The sequence below is a fragment of the Erinaceus europaeus genome, chromosome 7 (assembly GCF_950295315.1).
Source record: "Erinaceus europaeus chromosome 7, mEriEur2.1, whole genome shotgun sequence".
Taxonomy (NCBI): domain Eukaryota; kingdom Metazoa; phylum Chordata; class Mammalia; order Eulipotyphla; family Erinaceidae; genus Erinaceus; species Erinaceus europaeus.
Genome location: NC_080168.1, coordinates 9,569,877 through 9,591,204, shown reverse-complemented (window position 1 = coordinate 9,591,204; position 21,328 = coordinate 9,569,877). Strand labels below are relative to the sequence as shown.

General features: G+C 41.1%; 1 protein-coding gene across 1 annotated transcript in view; it reads right to left on the bottom strand.

Moving 5' to 3' along the window:
* COL4A3 (collagen type IV alpha 3 chain) overlaps positions 1–21,328 on the bottom strand; it is a 144,171-nt gene that overhangs the window by 54,672 nt on the left and 68,171 nt on the right. Inside the window, exons 3-17 of the mRNA XM_016186807.2 lie at positions 21,019–21,108; positions 15,510–15,554; positions 14,699–14,743; positions 14,046–14,108; positions 12,073–12,126; positions 11,292–11,318; positions 10,697–10,774; positions 8,376–8,438; positions 8,041–8,076; positions 6,543–6,584; positions 5,989–6,066; positions 2,878–2,940; positions 2,230–2,289; positions 1,003–1,047; positions 677–730 (exon numbers count right to left, since the gene is read on the bottom strand). Of these exons, the coding sequence (XP_016042293.1) occupies positions 677–730; positions 1,003–1,047; positions 2,230–2,289; positions 2,878–2,940; positions 5,989–6,066; positions 6,543–6,584; positions 8,041–8,076; positions 8,376–8,438; positions 10,697–10,774; positions 11,292–11,318; positions 12,073–12,126; positions 14,046–14,108; positions 14,699–14,743; positions 15,510–15,554; positions 21,019–21,108 (843 nt within the window). The remainder of the gene's footprint in view (positions 1–676; positions 731–1,002; positions 1,048–2,229; positions 2,290–2,877; positions 2,941–5,988; positions 6,067–6,542; positions 6,585–8,040; positions 8,077–8,375; positions 8,439–10,696; positions 10,775–11,291; positions 11,319–12,072; positions 12,127–14,045; positions 14,109–14,698; positions 14,744–15,509; positions 15,555–21,018; positions 21,109–21,328) is intronic.

Sequence of the window (21,328 nt, the reverse complement as noted above, 5' to 3'; positions counted from 1 at the left end):
GAGACATGGGAAAACCAGGCCGTGAAATGCTTGCATTCTCCATTTTAGACATCATCATCATTTTTTTTTTTCCTCCTCAAGAGGGTATTTTAGAATTCTATTGCTGACCGATAAACTGACTGGTTTTTATCAGAATCAGGTTTATCCCACTATGGGATAAAACATTTACCCACATTTGGATACTAGTTGAAAATATCTACGGGGTGTTGTCAGAAACAAATGGTAAGGGACAGACGTTTAGTTTATGTGCTGCTGAAAAGAATATGAAATAGACGTTAGGATCGACCGCTGCCCCTGACCTTCCAGTTCGTGCCTTGCGTTGAGGCACATGAGGTCTAGCCTGTACCTGATGCAAATGGCCTGAGATCACTACAACTGAAGACTTTTTCCAGTGGATTTCCTTATGGAGAACCATAAGGATCTCACTGGTCTTCAACTAGCCAGCTTCCACTATATGAGACCTCGTTAATGTCTTTCCCAGGCTATCATTCTTCATAAATTTGTGGTTACATGTCTCATTTTTTCATAACTATCACACAAACATATACTTGTCCTGAATTTTGATCGCAATTCATTGCAGCTAGGCTCAGGAGACAGGGGTAGAAGGGGAGACTAAGGAATGGAATTAGCCAGCCACATAAGAAAGACTGAAGATATCAGTGAGGGAGTTAGTTACCTTAATACCATCTTCACCTACGAGCCCAGGGAAGCCCTTGCTGCCTTTGGCTCCCTATAGGGAAGAGAAGAGAGAATGTGAGCAAAGATACATGGTCACTGCCTTCCATAGAAAGCAGAGAATTTAGAACTCCTTTGTGGAAAAAAAAAAAAAGGGAGGATTTGTTTAGATGACTTATATTCATAATAAGAGTATGAAATGATTCTCAAATGTAGTCTTTAAATCTCTCTATATGTTTTATTAGTGAGCAGTTAGTAGCTCTCACAAGTTCTCTCTCTGAGAGGACTGGCATTTTCATACCTCAGTGGACCAAACCGTGTATTTACCTTGGTCCCAGGGAAACCAGAGGCACCATCTTTTCCAGGCTTTCCCTAAAGCAGAAAATAAAACAAAATGTGTAACTGCATAGTATGAACAACTTAAATAAACACGGAAACTGTTACTACTATAATCATCTCTTGACTTCAGATATGAAAATCTAAGGCTCTCTACTCATTGAGCTAAAGGGAAACCCTTTCTTCATCCTATTGAAAATCATTAAATATTAAATTACATAGGTATATAAACACACACATATATTACTAGGGGAATAATGATTTATAAAACAATTGTTGCCACATGGGTATAATTTCTTCCCCCCCCATTATTTCTCTTTATACTATTTAATAAGAGAAAATTGAGATGTGAAGGGGGAAACAGTGAGAGAAAGAAAGACACCTATAATACTGTTTCACCTCTCATGAAGCTTCTCCCATGCAGGTGGGAGGCAGGGAGTGGAACCTGCGTTCTTGTGCATGGTAACGTGTGTGCTCCACCACCCAAACTTGGGGCAAAATTTTCTATATTTCCATGATAGGTGGAAATATAAAAACCACTCCCACCTCTAATTTTAGTCCTTTTCCATAGTTCTGTAGAGTCCACAACACAGGGAGGCACACTCGCTGTCTCTCGCAATGTCAATCATCGAAGCCCTCTGAGGTCCCATCCTATTCTTCCTCCCCATCATTCCCAATATGGACGACTTGTTAATGGAGTGAGACTGACTGACATGCAGAGAGAAGCAGAAGGAAAAGTAGGAGTCCTGCCAACAAATGTTCAGGCTCAGAAGTCTTTGATACCAGTTTTTAAAAATATTTATTTACTTACTTGTTTATTTTCCCTTTTGTTGCCCTTCTTTTTTATTGTTGTTATAGTTATTATTGTTGTTGTTATTGATGTCATCATTGTTGGATAGGACAGAGAGAAATGGAGAGAGGAGGGGAAGACAGAGAGGGGGAGAGAAAGATAGACACGTGCAGACCTGCTTCACCACCTGTGAAGCGACTCTACTGCAGGTGGGGAGCCAGGGGCTCAAACTGGGATCCTTGTGCTTCGTGCCATGAGTGCTTAACCCACTGCACTACCACCCACCCCCTGATACTAGTTTTACACTTAGAACTTCCTGTACACCTGAACACATTTTTTATTTTTTAATTGAAACTAGTTTGGATGCTTTGAACTTACAACCCCCAAACTCCTCTAGACTGTATTTGACACTGAATTTCCAAACTTACCTGTGCACCTGGTTCTCCCTGAGCACCTTTTACAGATCCATATGATTCTCCTGGTGGCCCCTGAAGGAATCAGTTAATTTTCATTAATCATATTTTATATGGACATTTATTTTTATTAATGTTCTTCCTGCTGAGTAATCTGTTATATTATAGAAAAAGTTCAAATGACAGGTCATCATAGAGGGAAAGCTTATTTGTGGCTACTAATATTTTCTTAAAATTTTCTTATTAAATTTATTTATTTATTTATTTATTTGTTTATTGGATAGAGACAGCCAGAAATTGAAAGGAAGGGGGAGATAGAGAGGGAAAGAGACAGAGAGACACCTGCATCCCTGCTTCACCACTTGTAAAGCTTTCCCCCTGCAGGTGGGGACCAGGGGCTTGAACCTGGGTCCTTGCACACTGTGAGGTGAGCACTCAACCAGTTGCACCACCACCTGGCCCTGCTATTAATATTTTCAAAGATGCTAAAGATAGGCAACAATATGGGCAATGTTGGAAGTATGTGAAATAGTGCAGAGGATTTAGCTAGAAATGTATTCATGGCTTTTGTGTTGACTAAGATGAAAAAGTAAGGGTAACTATACATTAAGACATATACTAAGGTTCAACGTTATATTTAAAGGGATGATGTAAATGACTTACGGAGGGTCCTGGAGGCCCAGGTCTGCCCATGTCACCCTGGTCTCCCTTCTCCCCCTTGAGGTCCTGCCATAGAAACAATTCAAGGTCTTTAAAAATAGATGGAATAAGAACTTACTGATTACACTTTTCCCCCCTCAAATTGCTTGGTGATGGGGAGGAGGTTAACGGTTTCTGACATATAGGCATATTTTCTCATCTTCCTGTGATATGTGATTGCTTTTTATAGAAGTCCTCTATCTGTTTCACACACTGGGCTTACAAGCTATTTCTATTCCTCACGTCAACATACTATTATTTTTCAGAGTTGGAGGTTATACCTAGGACTCCACTGGACCAGTATATGAGTTCTCCCAAAGAAAGGATCATCATACTCTCCAATTTCAGTTTAAACTGCAAAGCCATAATAATTAAAACAGTGTGGCACTGGAATAAAGGTGAGTACTTGGGTCAATGGGACAGAATCCAGAACTCAGATATGAGCCCACACATTCAGCCACTTAGTAAGTGAAAACCACTCAGTGTCCCCCAACACTTCATATGCACCATTCCAGCCTTTAGGTCCATGATTGGTCAACAATTTGTTTGGCTGTGTATGTTAACTCTCTTTTCAGCCACCAGGTTCCAGACGCTAGCAGGATGTGACCAGACTTCCCTGGACAGACAACCCCACCAATGTGACTTGGAGCTCCGCTTCCCCAGAGCCCTTCCCCACTAGGGAAAGAGAGAGATAGGCTGGGAGTATGGATTGACCAGTCAACACCCATGTTCAGTGAGGAAGCAATTACAGAAGCCAGACCTTCCACCTTCTGCATCCCACAATGACCCTGGGTCCATACTCCCAGGGGGTAAAAAATAGGAAAGTTATCAGGGGAGGGGATGGGGTACGGAGGTCTGGTGGTGGGAACTGTGTGGAGCTGTACCCCTCTTATCCTATGGTTTTGTCAATGTTCCCTTTTTATAAATAAAAAATAAATAAATAAATGAAAAGTGGAAAAAAAACACTCAGTGGGGGAAATGAAATCTTCCTCACCAAACGGTGCTAGAAAAACTGGACAGCCACATGTAGAAAAGAGAAACGAGGCTATCACTTTAATAACATGCACCAAAATCAAATAAAAAAAAAAAACATGGATCACTAGAAATTCCAAAATACACATCTTTCCCTCCTCACCTTGAATGGAATTTGAAGGAATAACTACTGGATAACCTCAGTAGTATGTGGAACTTGGGAGACAGGGACAGAAAGGGAAAAAAATTAAGTAAAGCATGTACTGGAGATAGTACCCTGCATCAAAGCAAAGGCCTCTGAGGAAGGAGTGATGGAGGGATGAGGGGCATGTGGGGGAGCATGGGGGTTGAAGTCCTAAGATGGGGATGAGAATGTTTTGCAGACCCATTATACAAAGATGGGAAATGGTATTCATGTATCAACAACTGCCCTGTAAATCATTAGCTCTCCCCCCTCCCATGAGATGGGAGGAAAAGTAGAGAGAGATATCATTGGGATCAAATGACATCAGATTAAATCCTGACTCAGTTTCTATAAATACAATCAGATAATCTCTAATATATTCCATTTTTTTCCACATATACCCAAATCAATTCATTGCCATCAAATATTTTTAAAGTCAATATTGATTTTAAAGTCAATATTAAAGTCAGTGATGATTTGATTCATTAATTAAATCTGGTTTTGTCCTTATCACAATTCATTAATTATATTTTACCAATAAGAGTATTTTCTTGAGGGCATCATTTCTTTTTTGAAACTAATATTTTACCTTTGGATCTAATTCTTCCAAATCTGAATTTTATCAAGATAATTTTTTTTCCTATCTATTATCATCCAGTAAGATTTTTTTATACTTTATTCACTTTATTTTTGTTAGTAACTTCTGGAATGTTTAGTTTTCACTCTGAAGTTAGCTTTTTTTTCTAATCCTTTTTTGTGAATCATTAGTTTGATTATATTAAATTTCACTATGTTTTATCTCATGTAAGTTTTGTTTTGATGATTTCTATCATTAAAATAAATTGTACTGGATAGATCAATAGCCAAGAGGTAGTAAAAATTTTCTAAATGTGGTAATAGTTTGTTAGAAGAACAACAAGTTGGTACAGCCCCTCTAGAAAACTATATGGAGAGTTAGTCCTTAAACAAATAAAAATGAGAATTCCTTATGGTTTAGCAACACCATTTTTAAACATTTACCCAAAGGGCATGAAAACACTAGTTTGAAGGGAGCTATACACCCCTATGTTCATAGCTGCATTATTCACAATAGCCAAAGATTGAAAACAGCCTACGTGCCTACTGACAGATGTCTAGGTAAAAAAATTATGGGAAATATATTCTCCACAGAATACTACTCTGCAGCCAAGAAAGGGATCACACTGTGTTCTCTGGGACAGAATGGATCGAACTGGTGGTGACCATGCCTAACCAGGTAAGAGGTGAAAGACAACTACCATAGAGTTTTATTCCTATGTGGAATTCTAGAGTTTTAAAACATGAATTTGCAAAACAAAACAAAGCTAACAAACTGTCATAAGTAAACAAACTATTTGTAAGACTTCCTGAGAACTATGGTGGTTATCATTGGGAGGGCAGGGGGCACAAATCTTTGGCAATTGGCACAGTGGGGAACTGTACCCTGTAATCTTACAATCTTGTAACCCTCTGTTAAAATACAGTTTTTAAAAGTGTGCTCATAGTTGCAAAACTAAATATAATGAAAGCCATTGGGTGAGACACTAAATGGTGAATATTAATCAGTAAATAATAATGTCAAAGCAGACGGTCCTAGTGTCCCTGGAGAGGAATGGAGGCCATACTGTTCTTGATGAAGACAAGGTAAAAATATCCTATGTGACTATGATGCCTCCGTGCTCACTGCGAAGTGGAACCATACACTCATGTAATCATCTGTTTACCACGTACATACGAACTGTCCACTTGGCACTGGGGGCAGAGAGTTGGGATATGGAAAAGAGAACAGCAGTATTGGGCTCCCTTCCAGGAATCTGAGAAGTTGCAGGTCCTTGGAATGGATTGCAAGAATTTCATCCCAGAACAGAGAGACAGCCTATGTAGTAAACGTGATGTGTTACCGTTCGGTTATCCGGGCCAGTTAGTGTCACAATAACTGTTCCTGGTGGTCCGCGGGGTCCTTCTAATCCTCTCCTACCCTAAAGACAAAGATACTCCGGTGTGAAAAATGAAATGTTACCTTACTCTTACTCTCTCTGAGAAATCTGATTCCCCCCTAACTTCTTCTGTATGGAGGTAGAGCAAACAAGAATTGGAGGCACAGTAACCACCTTAATTAAAAAATATTCACCTATTTGGTAGACTGAGAGAAATCAAGGAAGGAGTGGAGATTGAGAGGGAGAAAACAAGAGTCACCTGCAGCTTTACTTCACCACTCATGAAACTTCCTCCCTGCAGGTGGGGACCAGGACTTTGAACCCAGTCCCTTATGCACTGCAAGGAGTACACTCAACCAGGTCCTTAAACACCTGAATTTAATTGACATTGGGAGCATGGAAAGTGGTGCAAAGGATTCAGCTAGAAGTGTGCATTTATGTGAATAAAATGTCTAGGCTAATTGCTATGGAACTGAGGATTTTCTGTCCACTAAAGAGTCAAAATTTGAACCAATTACCTGATCTCCTTTTTGACCTTTCACATTATCGCCCATTTGACCCTGGAAGGAATCACAAAGTGAAATTATTATTTTTAAAAATGAATACAAACAGAGTCTAAGTCCAGGAATATTCCAATATTTGTAACCAAACGCTTAGATTTTATTTATTTATTATTATTATTTTTAATTACTATTATCTTTATTTATTGGATAGAGACAGAAATCAAGAGGGAGGGGGTGATAGAGAGGGAGAGAGACAGAGAGACACCTGCAGCCCTGCTTTACCACCTGTAAAGCTTTCCCCCTGCAGGTGGGGGCTGGGGGCTTGAACCCGGGTCCTCGCGCATTGTAATACACACGCTCAACCAGGTGCGCCAGCACCCGGCCCCACGCTTAGATTTTAATGTTAGCCAGAAATCCCACATTCTGCACCCCCCAAATAATTTTGATCCATACGCTCAGAGGGGGAGAAATAATAGGGAGAAGATGACCAGAGGGCTCTGAACTCCAACTCCATCAGGACCCGAGAGGGAAAAGGAAAAGAAGAAAAAGATTTAGAAATAGTCATAGGCACCAGTATGACTTGGAAAGGAAGAGAGGATGGGACAATGAAAAAAAGGGCGGGGCAAGTATATACAAATACAGACAGATAGTTGTAGAAATAATAGTCAACCCATATATGCGACCTGAGGAGAACTACGGTAGCTTACAATAGAGGGAATGGGGATCCAGAACTCTGGTGGTGGGAACGGTACATAATTATACCGTTATCTTATAATTTTGTAGGCCAATATTGAAAGCACTAATACAATTGAAATGTAAAAAATAAAGAGAGAAATGTGTTCAGTACTCATTTCCCAGTGGAATTCAGCCTCACTTGATCATTTTTTACTGAAACTCACAAAGAGGACTCAGACACGAGGATTATGTAGAGCTGAAGGGAAGTGACAGACGGAAAAATGCAGACAGAAGTGTTCCACCCTCCCCTGCTTTGCCTAAAGGCAGGGCAGAATTTCCCTCTGCAAACACAGCACTTCTTTCCTGTCCTACAGCAGGAAGAGCAAACAAGTCTTATCAATTTTGATACTGACCACCCATTAACTTTTCAAATATATTTATCAATATGTTTCAAATATGTCATCCTATAATTGACTACTCTGGGGGCCGAGAAGCCCTTTTTTTTTTTTTTTTGGTCTTATCACTTTTCCATATATTTATCACCCTTTGTTAGAATGACAGACCAGCCTGTGAGTTGGGGGTATTATTTCCTGTTCGCAAACCCCTCTGTGAAAGTCCACTCTGCCACCCTGTTAAGTCTGTCTGTCTTCCATTCACTTAAGCACAGAGGGTGCTTAAGAGAAGAGAGGCAGAGGGGTTCAGAGCTGCCAATCTCACTCGCTTCCCTGAAGGGATCAACCCGCTTTGAGTTCCAAAGGGGTGCCTGGCCGTGACCCACATGTGGAATTAGCTGGGTTGGACTGTTCGACTGATGAGGTGTTCTGGCTGTCATCTATACCTTAGGTCCTGGAGGCCCCATGGTTCCTGGGAAGCCCTAGAAAAATCCACAAGTTAAAATGACAGCAGGAAATGGATCAAGAGGCGAATTTTACAATGATTAAGTTATAATAAATCTATTATTTTTTTCTTTAATATGCTGATAGAGACAGCGAGAAATCAAGGCAGAGGGAAGAGAGAGGGAGAGGAAAAAGAGACACCTGCAGCACTGCTTCACTTCTTGTGAAGGTTCCCCCCTGCAGGAGGGTAATGTGTGCACTCCACTGGGTATCACTGCCCAAGCCCCATTAATGCATTACTTTGCATTGTCCTGACGAAAGGAGATGGCGTACTCACAAAGAATCCTGGAGGGCCAGGTGGGCCCATGGGTCCGGGGAAACCTGGAAGGCCTGGCAAACCCTTGACATTGGAGAAAAGAGCAAGTTTGCATTGAGTTCTCTCTCACCTAAGGACAATGCCCATTAGTAAAAAGTAATCAACTGTTTTCTTTTTATTTAACAAATACAAATCATCATGTCCCACCACAACTAAGGCTAACTACAAGGTGCACAAGTGTGTCATCATGTGTGGCAAGCTGCTGGGATTATCTTAACAGTAACATTTCCAAGAAAATGGCCAGGGTGGGCCAGGAGGTTGGCACACCGGGTTAAGTGCAGTTAGTCCAAAATGCAAGGACCCACGCAAGGATCCGGGTTCAAGCCCCTAGCTGCCCACTTGCAGGAAGAATGTGACACAAGCTGTGAAGCAGATCTGTAGGTGTCTCTCTCTCTCTCTCTCTCTCTCCCTCTCTATCCTTCTCCCCCCTTTCAACTTCTCTCTGTCTCTCTCCAAAATAATGAATAAATAAGATGTTTAAAAAATGGGTCATGCCTTTTCTGATAGCCCAATATTTCCCCCTCCTAGAATGCAGTAAGCTCTAAGATGATGAATTTTTAAAATATTTTTTATCTTTATTTATTTATTAGATAGAGATAGGTAGAAATTGAAAGGGTCCAGGGAGAGGGAGAGAGAAAGAGAGACCTGAAGGACTAATTCACCACTGGAAAATCTTTCTCCCTGCAGGTGGGGACTGGGGGCTCAAATGTGGGTCCTTGTACACTGTGACATGTTCAACCAGGTGCACCACCACCTGACCCTTATTTTTTATTTTAATATATTTTGGGTAGATTTGTGTACTGTTGTAGCCTTAGTGATTAGAACAGCCCCTGGCACATAGCTAATACCTCATAATTAATAATCTCCAAACTCATTTCCCATGGTTAAGTCTTGACCTGTAATACAATACAGAACATAGCCAACGCTCAAAACTATATTTAAAGGAGACACAACAACCCAGATTGATACACATTCTTCTTACTGGATTCTCTTCTTCCAGTATCTGGGTTCTATAAAAAGAATTCTTTTAACTTTATTTATTTTATTTGATATGACAAGAGAGAAATTTTGAGGGACGGGGGAATAGAGAGGGAAAAAAGACACCTGGAGCACCGCCTCACTGCTCATGAAGTTTTCCCCTCTGTGGGTGGGGGCCAGGGGCTTGAACCCAGGTCTTTACACACTGCAATGTGTCTGCTTAACCAGGTGCAGCATCGCCCAGCCTGTAGCATCAGGGTTCCTAGTTGTCACATAGGCTACATCTTTCCACAGAAGCTCCCTAGAAATCGTTGTTCAAAAGGCATACATGCCACGTCTCTGAGCTGCATCACTCAGCAGTCGGGAGGCCCATCCCCAGTGGGCATGACTCACTGCAGGGCCTCAGCAGCCTCAACTCAAATCTCTGATTCAATGGTGGTGGCAAATGCCAGTCTCCACCTGGGAATTTCCCCATATCTCCTGGAATTTAGTTAAAGTCTTTCTGGTTAGTTAACTAAAAGTTTATGCATGTGAGCTAAGTTTATTAAAAGAGGGAGAGGAAAGAAGAGAAAAGAGAAGAAAAGGGCCTTTTGGGTCCCAAAGTCAAGATCTCACAGTCTCTAACCACAAGTCTGTATTTCTGTGTCTTCACTGTGGATTGCTCTCAGACCTTATCCAGATATGTCAGCACATGGAGAGTAAGTAGAGAATCACTAATCCTTGGAGCATGTTCCTTACAGTTAAGAAATTTTGGATGACTGAGACTCAAGAAAAGTTGAAAAGATATATGCACGAAATCATCTTTTGAAATGCACTTCATATAGTTTGTTAAGAAAGGGAATGTTTCATTTTTTTTTTTTTTTTTTTTGCCTACAGGGTTATCACTGGGGCTCAGTGCCAGCACTACAAATCTTACTGCTCCATTTTCTTTTATTTCATTTGATAGGACAGAGAGAAATTGAGGTGAGAAGGTGAGACAGAGAGGGAGACAGAAAGATAGACACCTGTAGACGTGCTTCACTGCTTGCAAAGCTCCCCCCCCCCCCCACAGATGGGGATCCTGGGACTTGAACCCAGATCTTTGTGCTGAGTACTATGTGTGCTTAACCTGGCGCACCACCTGCCCAACACCACCCTCTCCAGAAGGGGAATATTTTCAGATAAAATGAAGTAGATATATACAAAGGAGTAGGGATGTCTAATAATTTTTTTTTTTTAAAGAGTAAGAAAGAGATGCAGGATGCAAGAGAAAGTAAACAAGAGTGTAGAGATGAGAATGGCAACGTCTTATCTTAGAGCTGCACCTGGAATCCTGGACTTCCTGGCAATCCGGGGTCCCCTTTTCCATCCCCTTCTACTCCTTCTCCTCCAGCAGGAGCACCCTTGAAAGTGAAGAAGGTGATTAATTTGACCAAACAACCAACGCCATACTTTTGAGTCCCCTCCTTATTTATTTTACTTCAAGGATAAAGGTAGATTCCAGTTTTACATACAAAAATTGTTTGGGACTATGCAGTTATGCCATACTGAAGAATTCAAAGTACTCCCTCTGTTTTTTTGACAATTTACTATGGAAGGAAGAAAGCCCCCAAGATGATAAAACATTTGCCATGATACCAAAATCAGCAGGAATTCCTGACCTAGCATGTGAGTTCCTGAACCACTGCCCAGACACCATTTCCCTAAAGGATGGCATAAACTTGTATCCTTAATGCATAATACATGACAGGTGTGTGGGTGGGGAAACTGTTCCATAAAAATGAATACCATGTCCCAACTGTGATTTCTGAATGAATTATGAAGACATATTTGTAGTGAAAAATATCTTATTATTTAATAGAAATCCTCTTCAGATTACAACAAATGATTTTTAGTCATAATAGGCCGCCAATGATTTACCTTTTCTCCTTTCAAACCGACGACACCCTATGGAAAGGAGCCAGGTATTAACAAGTGGGGTAAATCAAATAAAGACACAACCATGCCTGCTTTGTCCTTTGTTTTGGCTTTCTTCTCTCCACACTGACTTTCAAGCATGCTCAAGACTCTCTTCTGAAACAAGGTCTCTCTTTAAACTTGCTGTCCACCCCTCCACACACATACCACAGTGTCCTGTCTCTTCTTCATGTCCAATCCACAGACTTGCCATTCTGTCCATCCCCATTCACACCTTAGTTCCACCTCTGCCTCCTACCTCTACCCATCCATGGAGGATCCAGTATCAAGATCAATGATAAGTCTAAGTTGGCCAAGTCAGTGACAAATGTTAATTCACGCATTACTGGATTTCTCCCAAAATGAGAGAAATTACTGGGCAGTTGTCCATCACCCACCTCCACTGAAATATCTTCCCTGAACTTCCACACACACCCATCCAGGAACTCTTCCAAGTTTCATTTCCAAGTCCCTTCTCTTGAGTTGCCACCATCCATAATTCTTATTTGAGTGAATTACACATCTCTGCTTGGGTATCTCAAAGTCCAAAAGTGAAAATCTGAGCTCATAGTACATTTATTCACTCATTTCCCTAACTGCTAACTGAACCGGCTTCCTGTTGACTGTCCCAGACTTCCCCATATACGTCTTTGTAATATGGCCATTAGGAAGTGAACTCTTGTCTTCATGACTTGTCTCTGATACTGGAGTGGGAGTGCTTGGGAAGTTAGAGCTGTAAACCTACCTGGATCCCTGGGTAGCCAGGTGTCCCTGGAATTCCGGGAAAGCCTGGCTCACCCTGGAAGACATGCAAAATCTGTGATTCTTCTGTTCTTCAGTAAAAGTCTATTGAGACATTTTTCCAATTTCTTTCTTGCAACCGTGCAATAGCACATACAGATAAAATAACCCAAATATCTTACAAATGGCTAACTGGGAAAATCATACTATTTACTGAAAACAGCATTAGACCAAAAAGATATCTGCACCCCTATGTTTAATGAAGCACTTTGTACAACAGTTAAAGTAGAAAAACAATCTATGTACCCAACAATAAGCAGGAAAAAAATGATGTGGTATTTATATGCACTGGAATAGCTCTAGGCTATAAAGGGGTGAAATTTTGCCTTTTGTTATAACATGGATAGAATTGGAGAGGATCATATAAAGTAAAATAAGTCAAAGGGAGAGAAATAAATATTAGATGGTCAGGAGGTCTGAGTACTGTAGGAGTTGGCTTGGTATAGCTATATATATATATTGCTTCCAGGGTTATTGTTGGGGATTGCAGTGCTTGCACTATAAATCCACTGCTCCTAGAGGATATTTTTTCCCTTTTTGTTGTCCTTGTTGTTATTATTATTGTTATTGCTGCCATTATTGTTGGATAGGACAGAGAGAAATCAAGAGAGGACAGGAAGACAGAGAGGGAGAGAGAAAGATAGACACCTGCAGACCTGCTTCACCACCTGTGAAGCGACTGCCCTGCAGGTGGGGAGCCAGGGGCTTGAACTGGGATCCTTACGCTGGTCCTTATGCTTTGCGCCATGTGTCCTTAACCCACTGCGCTACCGCCCGGCCCCCGTATTTTAACTTTCTAATTGCAACTTCAAAGTAACTTTGAATAACCACAGAAGTGAATATAGGTTTATGATGTTAAATATATTAAATATTACTATAAATGGAGAATTTCCCTCTATTATTTTTTGGATCTAGTTGTGTAATTATTATTATTACTCAATATATCTTAGATTATTCTATAATTTCAGCCAAGTAGTATTTTTGTTTTTTCTATGCATTCATCTTTGAATATAAACAGAATAGGTATTAGGTGTTTTTGTGTAAATATGAAAATCTAAGTGTAAATTTTAGAAACATAAATACAGACATTATTGGATCTTAAGAACCATATATTTGCTATGTGAATACTGAAAAACTTAATATATATAAATATGTCTGAGATAACCCCAGAAACAAATATATTACCATTTAAAATACAGAAATAAGTAAACAAGATCAAAACTATTGTTTCTTAAATTATGCATACATGCTGAAAATCTAATTGTGCAAAGGACATTCTGAGTACTGTTTGCTTGAAACCTTAGTAATTAGTTGTTTTTCAAGGTTGTCTGAGAAAAAGGCACAGGAGAAAATATATGAATCAGCATAGAAAGTTCACTCACTCTTTCCCAAAGACTAAGAGAAGCTGTAGCTTCTCTTTTATATACACTCACTACAACCAATAAAAAAAATAACTAGTATAGTCACGGGCCCTTTGGAATATAACTAAAATAGGCCTACTAGCTATCTGCAATACAGAGACCTCCAACTCTTCATCTGCACTACTCCAGCCTTTAGGTTTATGATTAGTCAACAATTTGTTCGGCTTTATATGTTAACTCTTTTTTCATCCACCAGGTTCCAGATGCTACCATGATGCCAACTGGACCTCCCTGGGCAGACGAACTCACTAATGTGTCCTGGAATTCCGCTTCCCCCAGAGCCCTCCAGCTCCACTAGGGAAAGAGAGAGAGACAGGCTAGGAGTAATGATTGACCTGTCAGCTGGACTTGCAAATCTCTTATTTCTTCTCTGAAGATACAGCCCATTGTTTCTGACTAATAGAAAAGTTTATCCTGCCTCATTGCTAGTTCACCTTGATGTCTTTACTCAGTCAAGCATCACTGGTTTGTTTGCTTGTGTGTGAGAAAAACCTACCTTGGAACCATTGCATCCAGGTAGACCAGGAAGCCCATAAGGTCCAGGATGGCCAGGAATACCCTAGAAAATAGAGCAGGTCTTTAAAAGGTGAGCTCGCCAGACCTGAGAACAGGTAGAAATATAATCAAAAGTGATGGAAGAGTCGGGCAGATTGCTGATGATATTTAAATATAAATAGCTGTTGAAGCAGGTGAACAAATTTAGCAGCTTTAGATAACAGCTTAGAAATGACAACAAATAAAGTGGACTAATGAAAAACAAAAGTTACTTTAGACAAAACAAAAGGTCAGTTACTTAAAATCAAGTCCCTCAATATGCTATTTTAAACTGGGGTGAGGGAGAGGAAAAACCTGTGTATAGAGAAGAAAATTTTAAATTCTTTATGCTATCAATCAGAGGTATTCTCTATTCTAACCCCATTCCATTTGTCCCATTCTAGTCTATTCTACCCTGCTAGCATGCCAGGAGATATAGGCTGATTCATGTTCTACAGATTTGAACTCTAATATCTCATGAGATTCTCCCATGTTATTGTCATCATGTCATAGGGGCATTGTCAGTGCATATTTTCTTGTGCTATTGCTTTAACGTGTCTGTTAAAATGAGCTTGCTTTAAAGTTTTCGAATTATACAGTTCCCTCATTACTCACAGGAAGTCCAGGGGGACCGGAAAATCCTGGCAGTCCTGTTATCCCCTACAGATGTAGCAAAAGAGAGGCAGAGAAAATGATTTCAACATTCCACCTACAAACATGGCATTATTCACCACCACAATCACCCTCAGCCTGCAGTTTTGGGAATAGCCAAGAATAGTTTGAAAAAAAACCACAACAGATTAGACCAAACTTTGCAAGTCTTATATCCATCAAATTTTTATAGAGATCATAAAGATTGTTTGAGAGACTAGGAATGGATTTTTTAAAAAAATATTTTATTTATTTATATATTTATTCATTTCTTGGATAGAGACAGAGAGAAATCAAGGGGGAAGGGGAGAAAAAGAGAGACACCTGCAGCACTGCTTCACCACTCATGAGGCTTTCCCTTTGCAGGTGGGGACACCGGAGACGTGTTAACATACTTGCTCAACCAGGTGGACCACCGCTCCAACATCCAAGGACAGGTTTTAAAGTATCATTCATGTACAGGGAAGTGTACATCATCTTCCTTGAAGAGTTATTTGAGTTTTCACATCTGTGCACAAGTCCTTTTTGGTATTCCCACCACCCCTTCCTGATTCAGACCACTGCCACCACCTCAGCCGCCTGACACCTGGCCCCATCATAGGAACTGGGGATTACTGCTCTCATGACAGACTAGTTTTACCTGCTCTTGAACTTCATCCATGCAAGTGCACCCTACCCAATGTACTCCCGCGACATTTGCATAACACTTATAGCACAGAGTTCTCTAGAAAAAAATCTTATAAACAATCAGGATGGACTCCTGAGGACTACTAACCCTTATGCCTTTGAGACCTGTGAGTCCTGGAAATCCAGAGAAGCCCTAGAATCAGAGGAGGGAAAATGAAACACTGTGAAAGTTATTCAGCACCATCAAACCCAGAGGTTGGAAGATTCCCTTTTATTCACACCCCCGGACACTTTTGCCCTTGTGAGAATGTACTTGTTAATATAGTTTCATTACTTATTTCTTTCACTGGAGAGAAACATCCACACAGAATCTTGCTACTCAGCAGGTGCCCCAAGGTTCTGCTGTGCTTGTGTTCAGTGGGAACTGGTTAGAAAGGCAGAATCTCATGAAAAAAAGAAAAAAGAAAAAAAGAGAGAAAAAGAAATGCAGAATTTTCCCCAGCCCCCAGATCTATTGAATCAGAATCTGCATTTCAACTAGATAATGGGATGATTCCAGTTTATGTAATTGTCTGAGAAATGCTTCTGTGAAATGCCCCCACACTATCCAGATGGCTGCTGAGGTCTGATAAGGATGAGTGACACAGTTACAATGGTGGGCGAGAATGGCAGCCAATACTTCTGTGAACAAGAAACACTTTAATCACAGAATGTGCCTGGCGTGCACAGATAAACAAATGACAAAGTCAGGAGTGCCTAGTCAATCGAATCTTTCTTGAGATACAGAATGAACATACATCTGCAATCTGGTTTCTCATAGAGTCACCTTAACTGGAGACCATTTTAATTCAGTCATCGTTTGTGTGAGAGCCGCATTGTCCAGTGGCCAATTTCCTCATTCCTGAGCATTTCAGCATGGTAGAGCACTTTTGATCATTTGAAGAAAGGATGGACACAGTGCCTTCTGAGGACAGACTGTTAAGGGCAAGGTTGGCCTTTGGCCCGAGACGGGATTCCAGGACACCCCCTCTGTGAGATGGGGTGACTCAGAGGCTCTCCTCCCCCAATGAAACTTATGTCATGGAAAAATATCAAATATTGAGATAGAACACTTGGACATCTGAAAATGCTTTTATTCAGGTTTTAGTATTCTTTAGTGGCCTTTGGCCAAATTATTTTCCATAGCAATACTGATCTATAAGCTACCCTTTAAAATATGAATTCCAGGGCTGAGAAGAAGCTCAGTCTATCCGAGCACAGCCTTGCATGCCTGAAGTCCCAGAGACCTGAGGCTCAGTCTTCCACACTACTCTGTGCCAGAGCTCAGCAGTGCTTTGCTCTCCTCTCTCTCTCTCTCTGTGTGTGTGTGTGTGTGTGTGTGTGTGTGTGTGTATGTGTTTGTGTTTGTGTTCTTTTTAATTCTCTGTCTTCTACAAATAATAATAAAACGCGAGCTTGATGACAGCACATAACAGGGCTTTCCTGGCTTGTAGTTCACGTATTGGCGCCTCATTTTTAAAAGTCCTTTCATGTTTATTTTACTAAACCCAGAGGCTTCTCCACTATATCCCAGTCTAAGTTCCTTGTAGTGTCTTAGGTGATGGATTGGGTTCTCAGAACAGTTATAACTTCCTTTCTTTTTTTAAAATTTTATTAATTTTATTTTTGAGAGAGATGCAGAGATACAGAGATAGAGAGAGACACACACAAAGAGAAACACCAGAACACTGCTCAGCTATGGCTTATGGTTGTGCAGGGGATTGAACATGGACTTAGGAGCCTCAGGCATGGGGGTCTGTTTGCATAACCATTATGCTATCTCCCCTGCCCTAACTTTCTATGTTTTTTCTATGCAAAAAGGTGTCATAACTTTTTCTGACAACCTAATATAAAAATAGGAACTCCATGACAATATAGCACAACAGATTTTCTGGATAAATATCATATACCCATACTCATGTTAAACATGAAGACAAGCCCAACTGAATATATATCAAAGATCTAATAGACTTTGTTAAGCAATTGAAAAAGATTAACACCCACACTCAGCAGGTAGAAAGAGTCGCCAAAAAGCTAGAGAAAATGAAATGCGTTTAAAGGGAAAAAGAAAATGATAAAGAAAGATTATTTCCGTCTTAGCAATTTGGATAACTTTTTCATTTTACTACTACTACTGCTGCTACTATTTTGTCACTGGGCTTCATGGCTTCAAGTTAACTTTTTCAGATAGAGAGACAGAGACAGCTAAAGAGAAAGCCGCCACAACACCAAAGCTTCCTTCAGCCAGTAAGCACAGGGCTCGAACTTGAGTCACGTCCATGACAACAAGTACACTATCCAAGTGAGCTCTCTTGCCAGCCCACTTATGCGTGACTCAAAGTTGTCCTTTATTCCTTTGGGGAATGGAAAGGATGGCCCAACTTTTGCTGACTGGGAACTTTCATGCTGAGCAGCCAGCACAGGTAATGCCATTTTAAAACTAGTGATTTGCTTATTTTTTTAAGCACTAAGTTTGCAACTCTAATTTTAGTGTGTTGCTGGCCTCTGTAACCATAAAGGAAATGAGCAGAGGGTAGAAAAGGAAATAAAGAAGGGAGGAGTCATAGGAACGTTCCTAGCTGTGACCACAGAATGTGAGCTCAGACCTACAGGGATGCAGAGGTCACATAGGCTCCTGTGCTGAATATGGGCCCCAGATCACATCAATGGGGTTTACAGTCAACAATATCTATACACCTTTCCCATATTTGGGAGCTACTCTCTTCCCTGATCCAGCTTTCTGGTCCTTTTTCCAGCCATGACATCATCTCCCCAGACAATAACTTGGGTCCACCTGCATATCAGATGTCAGGCTCAGGAAAAAAAAAAAAACTAGTATAGTCATAGGCCCTTTGGATTATAACTAAAATAAGCTGACTAGCTATCTATAATACAGAGACCTCCAACTCTTCATCTGCACTATTCCAACCTTTAGGTTCATAATTAGTCAACAATTTGTTTGGCTTTATATGTTAACTCTTTTTTTCATCCACCAGGTTCCAGATGCTACCATGATGCCAACTGCACCTCCCTGGGTAGACAACTCCACCAATATGTCCTGGAGCCCCACTTCCCCAGAGCCCTGCTCCACTAGGGAGAGAGAGAGAAAGGCTGGGAGTATGGATTGACCTGCTAACGCCCATGTTCAGTGGGGAAGCAATTACAGAAGCCAGACCTTCCACCTTCTGCATCCCATAATGACCCTGGGTCCATACTGCCAGAGGGATAAAGAATAGGAAAGCTATCAGGGGAGGGGATGGGATACGGAGTTCTGGTGGTGGGAATTGTGTGGAGTTGTACCCCTCTTAGCCTATGGTTTTGTTAGTGTTTCCTTTTTATAAATAAAAATTTAAAAAAAGGGGGGAGGAGTCAGCACTTAGGCTTATCTCAGATCGAGACTGAAGGAGCAGATCTCCTCCACTTGAAAGAGAGGAAAACCGAGGTCAAACTCCAGAGCCAGGCAGTGTGGTGCTTAGAGCTGATCATATTAGAATTCAAGCACTGGCTGTCCAGAATATGAATGGGTTTTTTAAGAATTCAGTTCACAGGAAGGAGAAACAGGAAGCAGATCATATATGGGATTGTCACAGTCAAACAAGGGTTGCCATCCTGGATAAATATTAAGCTTTTCTGACCGTACTTAGACATTATACGTATGCATTTAGTCTCTGGTTATAGGAGTTTGAGTCTGGCCCCCAAACATGAACTAGAAAAGCTATCTCTGCACAACTATGCTCACTGCAGTGTTAGCTACAACAAGTAAGGTATGGGAGCAACCCACGTGCCCAATATCAGACGAGGGGATAAGGAAGTTGTGTAGACACTCTACGGAATGCCACTGGACCACAAGGAAAAAGACAGCCACTTGCCTTTTGCTACAACATGAATGGAACTGCAGGGGATCATGGGAAGTGAAATAAGTCAGAAGAAGAAAGACAAGTGCTGGACTGCCTCACTTATCTGTAGGGGATAAATTAAAAACCAAACAGGGGAACAAAGTTTTTTTTTAAAAAAAAACCTACAGATGAGATACTGATACAGAAGGGAGTATCAGAGACAATGGGAGGAGGCATCCAGTGGACGGTGGGGAGGGACATGGATATCTAGGTGACAGGTGAGAAATGGGGCACATAATTTAAAGAGAAGTTGGACTCTTAAAACTTATAGTCTTGTAAACCTTTATGGTCTTATAAACCAATATCACTTCAATGAAAAAATAAATGAAAATAAAAACTGAATTTGAACTCTGATTTTGCTGAGCACTGGTTTTCTATATAAGACAGAGTTGAAAAAAATGGGAACTAGGTTTTGAGTCACATTGTCAGGATTTAGGGTAGAGATGAAACACAGTCGGGAATACACAGATGACCCCGAGTCTGGGAACACAGGACAAGTTCCCACAAACATCACAGAGTCTTCGATGGACATTTCAACATTCTATATGCTATTTATCAAATTTGGAAGGTCAACCACCTTTCACAACTCATTAGTTCACAGCTGGCTGGGGGATAAGTGGTCAGAGTGGGAGAACTCAGGCGTGAGTGGAGCTAATGTCCGTGGCAGAAGAGAACCATCAGCAGTTCCAGCGTCATGCAGGGCTTTAGCAAATCCCCCAGGGTATTTGCTTAAACAAAGCTCTTTGTTGTGGCACAGAGCTTTGAGATAAAATTCTGTGCCAAGTGGGAAGACCAACAGACTCTGGTAAGAACCTCTGGCTGCCTGAGCTTAAGGGACCAGTTAAAAAAATAGGAACATGAATGAGAAGGAAGGGGAAGATGGGGCAAGGAAGAGAGTCATGGAAAAGAAGGTCAAAGGAAAAAGAAGAGATTATTTATTTATTTATTTTATTATATGTATATATATATATTTTAAATTATCTTTATTTATTTATTAAATAGAGACATCCAGAAATCAAGAGGGAAGAGGGGATAGAGAGGAAGAGAGACAGAGAGACACCTGCAGCACTGCTTCACCATTCGTGAAGCTTTTCCCCCTGCAGGTGGGGACCAGGACTCAAACCTGGGTCCTTGCACATTGTAGCATGTGTGCTCAACCAGGTGTGCCACCACCCAGCCCCTTACATATATATATATATATATTTAAGAGAAGACTCTCATGGTTTGAAACAAAGTAGAGGAGTTCAACTAAAAACACAGAAGGACCCTTTGGCATTGTCCATTGGTGGAGGTCAGGGGTGGTCTCTGCAGAGTGGTTTCAGGGGCCAATTGTAAGCAAATTGTTCCCTGCTGATTGATGCCCCGCTCCCACTGTAAGCTGTTTCTTTAGGAAACTTGACAGAAAAATGACAATGTGGGAGAAGATAGCTTTCCTTGGGTTAGGGAACCTAAAAGATCTAGAGGAAGTTTTCTCTCTGGATGGGGGAAATCGTTGAATATTTAAGGACAGAAAAGACAAAAGCCAACATCCAAAGGATCGCTGCTATGCCCCGGAGAGAGGAGACACCAGTAAGAAGAAAGGTGGAGTCACAACCCAGGAGACCAGGACAAGGGTGGATGAAGAGGCCTTGAACAAGGCCAAAGGAAGCCAGCAGCCCATAGGGGAGATAGAAAGAAGGTAGGTAAAGGTCTGGGGATTTTTCAAGCTCACAGATGACCTACCTTAGGTCCCAGGGGTCCAGGCAAACCTTCAGGCCCTGGAAATCCCTTCTGGCCAGGAGGACCAGAAGGTCCAGGTAAACCTTTCTCTCCCTGTTAATACCAAAACAAGGGCAGAAATCAGCAATAGTCCAACACACACACACACACACACACACACACACACACACACACCACTGTTATGAAAGAATTATGGCACTTCTATTTTCACTGGTGAGTGATCATTCACTGTTATATCTGGGCTTGAAAGTGCTGGTTCTTGGTCTTCCTGATCCCCCAGTGGCTCTCAGAGCAGAGATTAGGGACAGGGGAC